The 13450-nt window shown below is 36.9% G+C and overlaps 1 protein-coding gene across 3 annotated transcripts in view; it reads right to left on the reverse strand.

Moving 5' to 3' along the window:
* The window catches only part of LOC120236530 (leucyl and cystinyl aminopeptidase), a 99152-nt gene that overhangs the window by 51415 nt on the left and 34287 nt on the right, over positions 1–13450 (reverse strand). For all 3 annotated transcript variants that reach the window (XR_005529694.1, XR_005529695.1, XM_039239367.1), the window contains exons 2-4: positions 12206–13046; positions 7274–7412; positions 5522–5653 (exon numbers count right to left, since the gene is read on the reverse strand). Coding sequence is in view for 1 of the 3 variants with exons in the window: in XM_039239367.1 (XP_039095298.1) it covers positions 5522–5653; positions 7274–7412; positions 12206–13046 (1112 nt within the window). In the remaining 2 variants the exon portion in view is untranslated. The remainder of the gene's footprint in view (positions 1–5521; positions 5654–7273; positions 7413–12205; positions 13047–13450) is intronic.

Raw genomic sequence — 13450 nt, forward strand, 5'->3', positions numbered from 1 at the left:
TCCTCATATAAGTGAGATAATATACATAGTCTTTGTCTTTCTCTATGTCATTTAATATAATGCCCTCAAGGTCCATCCATGCTGTTGCAAGTGGCAGGGTTTCCTTCTTTCTCATGGTTGAATAATAATATATAGTACATTTATACTGCACCTTCTTTATCCATTCATCTGCAGACAGACACTTAGGTTGTTTCCATATTTTGACTATCGTGAATAATCCTACAATTGACATGGGAGTCAGATATGTCTTTGAGATCTGGATTACATTTCTTTTGGCTTAATGTCTATACATGGGATTGCTGGATCATATGGTCTTCTATTTTCATTTTTTTTTTTTGAGGAAACTCCATACTGTTTTCCACAGTGGAAAACATCTCACCAACAGAGCACGAGGGTTCCATTTTCTCCACATCTTCACCAACACTTGTTAACTCTAGTCTTTTTAATGGCAGCCATTCTAACAGGTGTTGGATATCTCATTGAGGTTTTGATTTTTATTTCCTTTGTGATTGGTGATGCTGAGTATCTGTTCATGTACCTGTTGGCCACTTGTCCGTCTTCATTGGGGAAATGTCTGTTCAGTTCATCTGCCTATTTTTATTTTTTTTTATTTAAAAAAAAAATTTTTTTTTTTTTAATTTATTATTTCTAGGAGAGAGAGAGAGAGAGACAGCGTGAGCAGGGGAGGGTCAGAGAGAGAGGGAGTCACAGACTGAAACAGGCTCCAGGCTCTGAGCTGGCAGTCAGCACAGAGCCCGATGCGGGGCTCGAACCCACGAACGTGAGATCATGACCTAAGCGAAAGTCGGACGCTTAACCGACTAAGCCACCCAGGCGCCCCGCATCTGCCTATTTTTAAATCTGACTGCCTATACATCTTTTTGCTAATGAGCCATATGAGTTCCTTATATATATTTTGGATATTAATCCCTAAGCAGATATATGATTTGCAAACACTTGCTCCCATTCTTTAGGTTGCATTTTCTTTTCTTTCTTTCTTTCTTTTTTTTTTTTTTTTCTGTGCAGAAGCTCTTTGTTTGATGTAGTCCCACTAACTGATTTCTGCTTTTGTTGCATGTACTTTTGGTGTCATATACAAGAAATAATTACCAAGACTAATGTCAAGGAGCTCTTCCTATCTATTCTTTTTAGAGCCTTACCGTTTCACACCTTACATTAATGTCTTTAGTATGTTTAATAAATTTTTGTGAGTAGTATAAGTTAAGGGTCCAATTTCATTCTTATACATGTAATTATCCAATTTTCCAGCACAATTATTAAGGAGATAACCCTTTCTCCACTAAGTATTCTTGGTTCCCTTTTCAAATATTAGTTGTCTATTCATACATTTTCCCCCCTGGGCTCTTAATTCTGTTCCTTGGTCTATGTGTCTATTTTTTTCTAGCATCACACTCTCTTGATTAGTATACATACTGTTTTGATTACTATAGCTTCGTAGTACAGCTTGAAATTTGGAAATGTGTATTTCCAGCTTTGTTCTTTCTCAAGATTGCTGTAGCTCTTCAAGGTCTTCTGGAGTTCTACACAAATTTTAGTATTGTTTTTTCTGTTTCTGTGAAAAATGCCATTGAAATTTTTATAGGAATTGCAGTGAATCTACTAATGGCTTTGAGTAGTATGGACACTTTAACAGTATTAATACTTCTGATCCATGAACATCAGATACTTTTCCATATATTTGTGTCTTCTTCAATTTCGTTCATTAAAATCTTATAGTTTTCACTATAGAGGTCTTTCATCTCCTTGGTTAAATTTATTCCTAAGCATTTTAATTGTTTTTGATGCTATCGTGAATGGGATAACTTTATTTCTTTTTCAGATATTTCATCATTAGTATATAGTAATGCAACTGACTTCTGTATGCTGATTTTGTATCCTGCAACTTTACTAAATTCACTGATTAGTTCTAATAATTTCTTGGTGGAATCTTTAGGATTTTGTATACATAACATCATATTATTTGCAAACAGACAATTTCACTTCTTCCATTCTGATTTGGATGCCTTTTATTTTTTTCTTGCCTAAGTGAGCAAGCTAAGATTTCAAGTACTATTTTAATTTTTTTATGTTTATTTATTTTTGAGAGAGAGACAGAGTGTGAGTGGGGGTGGAGGGAAAGACAGAGGGAGACACAGAATTCAAACCAGGCTACAGGCTCTGAGCTATCAGCACAGAGCCCAACACAGGGCTCAAACTCAGGAATGGTGAGATCATGACCTGAGCCAAATTCGGATGCTTAACCAATAAGCCACCCAGGCACCCCACAAGTACTATTTTAAAGAATAGTGGTGAGAATGAGCCCCCCTTTCCTTGTTCCTGATCTTAAGAGAAAAGGCTTTCAATCTTTCACTGTTGAGTATGATGTTAACTGTAGACTTGTCATATATAGCATTTATTTTGTTGAAGTATGCCCTTCTATACCTAATTTGTTTAGGGTTTTTTTAATGTTTATTTATTTTGGGGGGCAGGCAGAGAGAGAGAGAAAATCCTAAATAGGCTCTGAGCTGTCAGTCAGCATAGAGCCCAATGCAGGGCTCAAATTCATGACTCACAAAATCGTAACCTGAGCTGTAGTCAAACACTTAATTGACAGAGCCACTTAGGGGCCCCTGTTTATGAGTTTTTATCAGGAAAGAAGTTGTATTTTGTCAAATGTTTTTTTCTGTGGCCATTGAGATGATCATGTGCTATTTATCTTTCATTCTAATAATATGATGTATCACATTTACTAATTTGTATATGTTGAACCATCTTTGTATCCCAGTGATAAAGTCCTCTTGATCATGGTGTATGATCTTTTTAATATGCTATTGAATTCAACTTGTTAACATTTTGTTTAAGATTTTTTATGCAGAGACATCTACTGAATCTATATTCATCAGGGACATGGGCCTATAGTTTTCCTTTCTGGTAATGTCCTTATCTGGCTTTAACAGGAGGGGAATGTGAACCTCATAAAACAAATCTGGCAACATTCCCTCCTTTTCAATTTTTCAGAGAGCTTGAGGATTGGAATTAGTTTTTCTTTAATATTTGGTAGAATTCACCAGAGAAACCATCTGATCCTGGACTTTCTTTGTTGGGAGGCTTTGATTACTGATTCAATCTCGTTACTCAATACTGATAAGATTTTTTATATCTTCAAGATTCATTCTTGCTAGGTTGTATGTTTCTAGGAATTTATCCATTTCTTCTAGGCTACCCAATTTATTGACCTATAATGATTCATAGTAGGCTCTTAGATTCCTTTATATTTCTGTGGTATCAACTGTAATGTCTCTTTCATTTTTGATTTTGACTCTTATTTTTTCTTAGTCCAGCTAAAGATCTGTCATTTTTATCTTTCAAAACAAAACAAAACCCAGCTCTAGTTTCACTGATCTTTTCTATTGTTTTTTTTTTCTGGTAACTTTTTTGTTTATTTAAAAAAATTTTTAAAGTTTATTTCTGTGTGTGAGAGAGAGAGAGAGAGTGCAAATGGAGGAGGGGTAGAGAGGGAGAAAGAATCCCAAGCATGCTCTGTGCTGTGAGTGCAGATCCCAACATGGGCTCAAACTCACGAACCCTCAGTTTATGGCCTGAGACAAAACCAAGAGTTGGATGCTTCACCGACTGAGCTCCCCAGGTGTCCCTCTCTGTAATTTATTTCTGCTCTCATCTTTGTTATTCCTTTCTTGTGCTAACTTTGGGTTTAGTTTGGTCTTTTTTTATTTCCTTGAGGTATAAGGGCTGGTTATTTATTTGAAATTTCTTTCTTAATATAGGCATTTATTGCTCTAAACATCACTCTTAGAAGTGCTTTTTATGCATTTTACAGGATGCATATACCACCATATTACAGTGTTAAGAGTATTCTGAATTTGGCTATATATATACCTTTACCAGTGTGTTGTGTATTTTCACATATTTTCATGTTACTAATCACTATCCTTTCCTTTCACCTGGAAGTACTCCTTTCAGCATTTTTAAGGGAGGACTGGTGGTAAAGCACTTCCTCAACTTTTGTCTGGGAAAATCTTTATCTCCCCTTCATTTCTGTAGGAAAACTTTGTCAGACAAGCGTATTCTTGACAGGCAGTTGTTTCTTTCAACAGTTTAATTCATCTGACTCTCTTTTGGTTGCTAAGGTTTCTGTTGAGAAATCCACTGACAGCCTTATCCCTTGTAAATGACAAGTCTCTTTTCTTTTGCTGCTTTTAAAATTTTCTTTATTTTTGGCAGTTTTATCGTAACATGTCTTATAAGGGATCTCTTTTGGCTATCAGCATTACTTCTTTGAATAGTAACTATTTCTTTGATGGTGTCCCATAAATCACATAGGCTTTCTTCACTCTTTTCTTCTATTTTTATTTGTCCTCTGGATGGATAATATCAACTTTCCTGTCTTCTAACTCACAAATTTTTTTCTTCTACTTGATCCATTCTGATGTTGATGTTCTCTAGTCCTCTTTTTTTTTCATTCCATTCATTGTATTTTTTAGCCCCTGAACTTAATTCCTTTTTATGATCTCTATATTTATTAAACTTCTCATTTTGTTCATGTATTGATTCTTGATTCCCCTGAATCGTCTTTTTGTGTTTTCTTGTAGTTCATTAAGTTTCCTTAAAACAGCTATTTGAGTTCTTTAATAGGTAAATCACAGATCTCCATGTCTTTGAGATTGGTTACTGGAAGATTACTGTGATCCTTTGGTGTTGTCATATTTTCTTGGTTTTTCATGTTCTTGGAAGTACTGTATTAATGTCTTCATATCTGACATAGCAGTCACCTCCTTCAGTCTTACCTAACTGCCCTCATTGATGCATCCAAACTTGTATTTCTTTTTTTTCTCCAACAGAGTGCTGAACTTTTTGGCTAGAAATGTAGACTTCCAAAAAGGCTATTTTCTCCAAGTGTTACTGTCTAAGACAGTATTTTCAGGTGCTCCCAAACCATAGCCAAGAGGGATAGAGCTGTTTCACAGTATACTAGAGGGTCAACAGCTAGGACCAAGGTCTGTATGCCCAGTACCTCATGCATAGGTGTACAAGATGCCTCCCAGGTCATTTGGCATTTAGTGCTAGGTCCCAGAGCTTCCACAAAGGCATTTTTGTCCATGGATGGATGTCAAATTATTGTTGCTGGAGTGGGAGGACATGAATGAGGGACACCTTATTCAGCCATGATGCTGTCTTCTAATTTTAATTAACTTAAATGTTAGAAACCACATAAGGCCAGTAACCACCATGTTGTAAGCACAGTAATAGAAGCTTTGTTATACATATATTGTCTTACTGGAATTCTCTTATAGAAATATACTTTTTAAAAACTTGAATATTATTGACTTTTGGGTATTCAATTCATAAAAGTAAATATAACTAAGCAAAAAGTAACATTTCTGGCATAAAATGTCAAAGTTGTGATCCAAAAGCTTGTTTTCCATTACCAGAAATCATTAAAGAATTCCTTTTAACTTCTCATTTAACAGGCTTTCGAAACAATTACCATAAAACAACATACCAGGGTTCCATTTACGTCCTGACTCAGGTTCTTCAGCTCCCCAACAATGAATGCAACCAGGTAAGTGCTCATTTTCACACTCTCAGAAAACTCATCCTGAACAAGTCCATCTTCCATAATGACTGATGAATTCTATAAGCAAAAAGGAAAAGATAAAAGTTCTATAAATATGGTAATAAATGACCATAATAAACTAAGAAATTAAAAATTCAAATATGAAACAAGTAGTGAAGATGTTGCCATATTGTAATTTCTCAGCATAAGAGAACATGATTCTTACTCTAAACAGAGCATGGCCCTTACTCTCATTCTGTCCTATCATTGCTTATCATGAAAATATGCTGAGTTGGGGCACCAGGGTGGCTCAGCTGGTTGAGCATCTGACTCTTGATCTCAACTCAGGTCAAGGTCTTAGGGTCGTGGGATAGAGCCTTGTGTTGGGCTTGGCACTGAGCGTAGAACCTACTTAAGATTCTCTCCCTCTCTCTCTCTCTCTCTCCCTCTCTCTCCCTCTCTCTCTCTCTCTCTCTCCCTCTCTCTCTCTCTCCCTCTCTCTCCCTCCCTCTCTCTCTCTCTCCCTCTCTCTCTCATTCTTTCTCTTTTTCTCTCTCTCTAAAATAAAAAAGGGGGAAAAAAAGAAAAGAAAATACAGTGAAAACCCTTAAGGAATTTTTAGTTTCAAAAGATGGTTTTAAATAAATGTAACTTAAAGAAAGTAAATAACAGGGTTCTGTTTCTTCCTTTTAAAATATCACCAAAGCCCAAATCCTTCCTTATGACATAGGAGCGTTCCACTCTACTGCTACAAACACAGAAGAAGGAGTTACAGTTGGGATATCCTTCTGAAAGATGTGAAACAGCTTTTTAAAGTACCATGTTGATGATCCCAAGAAAGCTTAGTGAGATCAAAAGTGATTAAGTCACTACGAAGTATGTAGTAGACACAAGATTACAACAGCCTTTCAAGATTTTCTGACCATGAATTAAGAGGTTTGGGGACACTCAAAGATGCCTACTCAAGTAGGCATCTCACCACTTTTAGAGGAAGATTAAAGTGAAGAGTTGGGCTAGGAATGGGGCTGTTGAAGTCCCTGTTGAAGGACAGATCACATCCTCACCTGCCTACAAAGGTTGACTCCACAGTCTATTAGACATGGCTACTCCTCTCCCCTAGCCATATGGGTTCTAAGAGGCTTTCATCAGGTTCCACAGGGCCACTCAGGTGTCAGAGGAAAAAAAACCCTAAGTTCTGTCTAGTATTCTGCTTGGTTTCATCTCCATTGCCTCCCACACAGAATTTACATCCAATAAAGAGGTTCATGTTCTTGCTAAGCCTCGATGTTATAATAATGATTTTTCAATAACCAATAAAACACCAATGTCAATCATGATTCAACATCATCATGCATCACTGTTTCAAACAGCAAATTCACCAAATCTCAGAAAATACCACTGTGATCTTTCGTATTAGTTCATATGTATTAATATTTGCACACCTTTTATAGTACATACTTCATATTTCCTGCCCACAAATTTCATACCCAGCAGGTCTTCCTCTTTATTCAAGTGCTCCTTGAGCTGACTTCTCAATTATTCCAACATATATTTTAATTTCTATTTAGCCATTTTAAGAAAGAATAAGAATATACATGATTTTACTCATTTTCAACAGTATCGCAAAGAAGAATTCAAGTATTCAGAACAAAGAAAGAGACCCACTCAAAGATTTTATATTAAGGAACAGAACAGTACCTTAGGCATATTTGATAAAGCAGTATATTGCTCATCCCTTATGATTCTGATGATAAATGTGGCTTTAAATCCTGGTTCATCAAAACAAGGAAAAGCAGATCTTGCTGCCAGGGGTTCAAACTGAGTTGCTGCAAAGTACCTAAAACAAATGCAAATCCATTCAATAGTTATTGAGTACCTATTATTCAAGGTATCTTGTCAAATACTAGGGATACTAAGATAAGCATGGTATAATCCCAGTCATTAAAAGATCTGCAATCAACTGGGAGAGACATATGTTATATGATGAACAGAACCCTGCCAGGCTTCAAATCATGTCATTAATATTGAAAACAAAGAAGTGGAAATAAAGGATAGGAAACAAATGCTGAGTAGCAGTTGAGATACTCTATGGAAACTGGTGACAAACTTTGAAGAGAATTTAAGGAATATTTGAAAAGGTAGAGAAGGGAAGAAAGTATACTCTAGACAGAGCAGGAAGCACAAGGAAAGACAGCAATGGATACTCAGGGACAGGAGGTGGCTGTCCCAAGATGGCTGGAGATGAAGCCACAAAGGTAGTCTGCAGCTGGTCTTAAAAAGGTTTCAGATGGATGCTCAGTATGACGGGTGGTCATTAACTGCCACTAATCACCTGTACAGACTCTGGCTTCACCACATTAAACCTTAACCTTACTACTTAAACTTTCATGAAGACTAAAAAATCTAGCTACTCTGTAGTATGCTGGTTTCCTTCAAGCTTTTCAGAAATGAATTTAAAAAACTTCCTCCCTCTCCTACAGCACAGCAACAACATTTGAGAATTTAACTCATATGAAAGTTCTTAATTAATTAAAAGTTGGGAGAGGGCACCTGGGTGGCTCAGTCAGCTAAATGTCTGACTCTTGATTTCAGTTCAGGTTATAAACTCACTGTGAGTTTGAGCCCTGCATCGGATTCTGTGCTGACAGTGCAGAGTCTCCTTGGGATTCTCTCTCTCTCTCTCTCTCTCTCTCTCTCTCTCTGCCCCTACTCCATTTATGCATGCTCTCTTTCTTTCTTAAAATAAACAAATAAACTTTAAAAACTGGGAGAAAGGCATTAAAAAAAGAGGAGAAAATAAGATTTCCAATTAAACAAAGGAGTAAAACAGATCTGCATTGGGGAAATCATCCAAACATGGCCATAGAATAATCAGGGCAAGTGTGGCCCTGTTGTGCATATTTCAGGTACTAGTCAATATGGCACATATACAACCACCACCCTGGACAAGATGGCCTAGCTCGCATAGGGGTTAGTTTCCACTTTTAAAAGACAGACAGAAAAGAGTATGGGATTTGAAGTAAGACCCAAACCCTGTACTTTACCAGTCATATGAGTTCAGAAAACATACACCTCAATTTCCTTATTAAAAATTTTTTTTGACATTTATTCATTTTTGAGAGACAGAGACAGAGTGTGAGCGAGGGAGGGGCAGAGAGAGAGGGAGACACAGAATCTAAAGCAGGCTCCAGGCTCTAAGCTGTCAGCCCAGAGCCCGATGCAAGGCTCAAACTCACATGACCATGAGATCATGACCGCAGCCAAAGTTGGACCTTAACCAACTGAGCCACCCCGCACCCTCCTTATTTATTAAATTAGGACTGAGGTAGGATCCTCTGCCAAACACCTAGGGTTTTTGTTAGAATCAAATAAAGACAATTCAAAATAAAAACTGCTTGTATGCCACAACTACCAACATAGATGTTTTATTATAAATGCTAGACAGTCATAACTCTTCATCCACGCTCAATATTGTTTTCCTCATAAGGATTTGCCCAAATAACTGTTTCTATTAAGTAAACTACATGAAAGATAGCAATCAATATATACGAAACAATTCAAACAGGCTATGTTGCTAATATTCAATTTCTTCACTCCACTCCCAAATTCCTACCTAGTTAATAGAAAATTGTGAAAGAGGGGCACAAGGGACCAGGGGATGAAGCTTAATAATATCCATACCATTCATATAAAAAGTCTACTTAGACAATCACTTTGGATAAAAACTGGATCACAATGTTCTGAGACAAAGAGAATCTTAAGTTATTTTTGAAAGAAATGCACTAATAACTATTTTACATCAAAGTCTCTTTGAGAAGGCTGCTGCTTGAGGAAACTTATACTCTATTCTATCTATGCTGAATACCTTGAAGCTTATTCTTTCATTTAGTGATTTTCTTTGCTTTCAGAAATGCTGGCTGCAGTTTGGTACTACCTCCAGTAGTGCTGAAGACAGAGAAGAGAATTCTGACCACTGGGAATAACAATGGGTAAATGAAAAAGTGGTGTGAACTCGGGAGGCAGTACATCGTAGTGGTTAACAATGGGGTTTACATGAGTTGGAGTTTGTGTTCCCCCTCTCCTACCTGCTAACCATATTATTTACGTGCCTCTGCTTTGTTATCTGTAAAATGAATAAAATATTAATATCTACCTCTTAATGGGTTGACAGGATAAAAGATTAAACATCTAAAATGCTTGGAACAGTTGCTAGCACTTGAGTTCTCAGTACCTATGGGCCATTATTATCACTGGAACTCAGGAAAGTGCACTTAAAGCTCATTATAGCAGATGAGGGCAGTGAGATAAAATGAGGGCCAGATCTGGAAGAATCTTGAACTAAATCCCATCAGAAAAGAGGAAGCGTGAAGGCTCTCAAACCAAAGACCAACATGGCTCGACCTGTACTCTAGAAATATGATTTGGCAGCAGTGTGGAAGATGGTGGCAAGAGGAGGGGAAAGCGGCGACAAGATTAGAAGCTGCTAATTAAGTTAAGAAGATGCTTGAAGTGTTCGAGAAAAAGACACTGAGAGACTGAAGGGCAAAGAAATAAAACACATCCCCATCCTAAACTGTTTACTAGTTCTTTTGGCATCAGCTTATTGTCTAGAATCTTAAAAATATAAACAACTGCTAGACTGAACTCCAAGGTCACTGGCCATCTCCCCCTCTTATGTGACATAGGTAAAGTTCCCTTACCACAAATACATGGTTGACATTTACATATATTCTGATTTCCCCATCAATAAGGAATATATCCCTTAATTCTTCTTTCTACTTATTTAAATAATTATTTTTATTATAGGTGGTGGAAGAAGGTTACAAAAAGATTTATCTAATAGAACTAAGCAAAACTATGCAAAATTTGGAAAAAGACAAAAAAATTGCTTTGCATTATAGTTTCAGACACCTTGAGAGGCATAAATAATCTTCTCAAATTTATCTTCCATCAAGGTATACAACCATGTGGGGCACTCATTTTACTGAAGCAGTCAGATTAACAGATTTATACTTTCTGTAACAGCAGAGTTTCATACACTAATTTATTTTAATAGATTTAATAACACCTATTGGGGCACCCGGGTGGCTCAGTCAGTTAAGCGTCCAACTCTTGATTTTGGCTCAGGTCATGATCTCATGGTTTGTGAGATGGAGCCCTGTTTTGGGCTCTATACTGTTAGTGTGGGACATGCTTGGGATTCTCTCTCCCTTTCTCTCTGTCCCTCCCCAGTTCACACTTTCTCTCTCTGTCTCCTCTGTCTCAAAAATAAATAAACATTTTAAAAACACTCGTTAAAGACATTCTACTTCTTATTTTTAAGGAATTATCTTCTCTCTTTTTATAGCATTTTCCACAATTCAATCTAGCCCATGGCAAGAGTCAACAGCTGACCATACTCAAAATCAGCTTTCTCCGCCATACATTTATTCCTTCCATTATATAGGAGTAGTAAGCCCAAGGGACTCCAAGATTAATAATCTGATTGAAAGAGGTGACTACTGGATTTGTCTTAAAGGTGTGCTTGCACTGTTTTTATTTATATCCTCTAATTCTTAGAGATGATGAAGATTATAAAGGGAGAAGTAAAGCTAAGAAGTCATAGGCTACCATTATAATTATAAATTTGCTTTAAACATCAGATCTCATGCAAGAGCCAGCATGCCATTTTTTAAGTAAAGGCAAAGAGAAAAATTACTTATCTGAATAGGTCTACAGATATTGTATTGCTTTCTCCATTTAAGAAGGATCAAACAAGTTCCTTAATATAGATTTAAAATATTCATTTCTATTTTTCTCAATACATTTGCCAAATGGTCAACATCAGCAATTCACAAACTGGTATACAAAGTAATATGAAGGAATGCACCAACGAAATTAAACAGATCTATTAAGAACTTTGTGTACATAAGAGAAATGATATTATTGCTACTTAAGAATAACCTGTATACAACGTGCACTGTATCTCTCCAGAAATTTTAATCACATTCTACGAATCTTAAGACTAAAGTGTAAAATACATAAATTGGGAGAATACTTTTGTTTTGAGTCACTTTTTTAAAACTAAATTAAGTCTGTCCTAGATTTTTTTAAATTCCATCAGAAATCCAAAATAGACTTTTTTTTTTAACAAACAGAAAATATTAAGTACACTAAAAATGATAGGTGTAAGCATACAACTGTTTTCCCTGCTCTCTTCTCCATCTCACTAAGCACCTCCTAAAAGTTCTGCACATTAGGAAAACAGGTCGTAAAGAATAATTCATACTCCTCTTCTTTGCTTCCCATTGAGATCTTGTAAGGTGACTGAAAGCTAGATTCATCTAAGATATGAAAAGCTCAAAATAACTTAAGATGTGGTGATCGAGAATGTAACTGATATAAATCTTTATCAATTTCCCTCCATCAGCATGCCTCACTCCCACCATGACATATACAAGCATGATAGGTGCTCAAGGCTTTGACTGAAAAAGAAATAGTATATGCTTCCAAATCACCATTCTGCTATTTTGCACACAACCTCTTAAATTAAAAAAATTCCAGTTAATGTATCTGGTATGGACAAAGGAATCCACATTACATAAGTCTTCATAAAGCAAAGAAGTAGAACCATTTAAGAGGGCTACGTACTTTTTCTCATTACTTTCATCTGTGTAGGAGATTCCATAGAACCCATAGTAAGAAGTAGATATATTCGCTGAATACTCTATCTTCAAGGTGTAATTGTGTCCTTCAAGAAGAGCTTCAGGGGCAACAATTGCAATTTGTTCATGAAATGGGTATTCTAAGACCTCAACTTGTTTTTCTTGGCTTGAAACTGCTGACATAAAGGTCATTCTTGAAATATTATGGCCTGTACTGTGAAGAACGATATTCCATGTGGCCTGAAGAGCCTGAAGTGAAATTGTCACAGAACCCCTGAATGTCATCGAGGTTAGGTTTGGGTGTAGGTTAAGTTCATAACGTAGTGGCATAATGGCGGTGGGAAGCCTGACTTGTGCCCACGGAAACAACTTTCCATTTGTTGCAACTGGCTGAATTAGTCCTATTGATTGGTTTTTTTTATGGCAGCCTTCTTTGGTAAAGGTACATCGGGGTAGTAAATAAATCACCATGATTATAGAAACGGCAACCACAATAAGAAAAACACAGATCGCCATGGTCCTTGCAGAGGGTACCGAACAAGTCCCATCTGGGCTCGGCCTGTAGCCGGTTGCACTGTTCCGAAGGCCTGAGCTTCTGTTCATGAAGGACATGCCCAGCAGTTTTGCAGATGACTCATAATCCTCTTCGTCTTCATCCATCTCATGCTCACCAAGACCCCGCACCAACAGTCTTGAACCCCGGGGCTCATATTCTACCTCATCAGGCTCTAGAGGATGTAAACAGGGTTCTTTGGCTAAATCTACCACATCTGGTTCTTCCTCAAACATGCTGTTTTCAATCATATTCCTGGGGAGCTGAAGCAGATCTAAATAACCAAAACACAAGGACAAGGCACAGAGTTAGAAAAAAAAAATTTCATAATAAAATGCCTACTAGCAAAACCACATTTAATCTAAGAATACTTTTACCACTAACACTTATTTTCATCATGGAGCTGCTAAATTAAATAAGATGCTTCTAATTTTCTTGTATTATCCATTAAAAACTTAAGCTTAAATAAAAGTATACCACAGTCATGAAACAAGAAATTTAAATAAGCAGGCTAGTAACAAAAAAAGGCAGCTGAGACTAAACACTAATTTCCTGGGGCACCCGGGTGGGTCAGTTGGTTAAGCGTACAACTCTTAATTTTGGCTCACAGTTCCTGACGTTGAGCCCCATGTCCAGCTGTGTGCTAACAGTGTGGATCTGCTTAGGATTCTCTCTCTC

This window comes from Hyaena hyaena, unplaced genomic scaffold, assembly GCF_003009895.1.
Source record: "Hyaena hyaena isolate Hyena2069 unplaced genomic scaffold, ASM300989v1 scaffold_156, whole genome shotgun sequence".
Taxonomy (NCBI): Eukaryota; Metazoa; Chordata; class Mammalia; order Carnivora; family Hyaenidae; genus Hyaena; species Hyaena hyaena.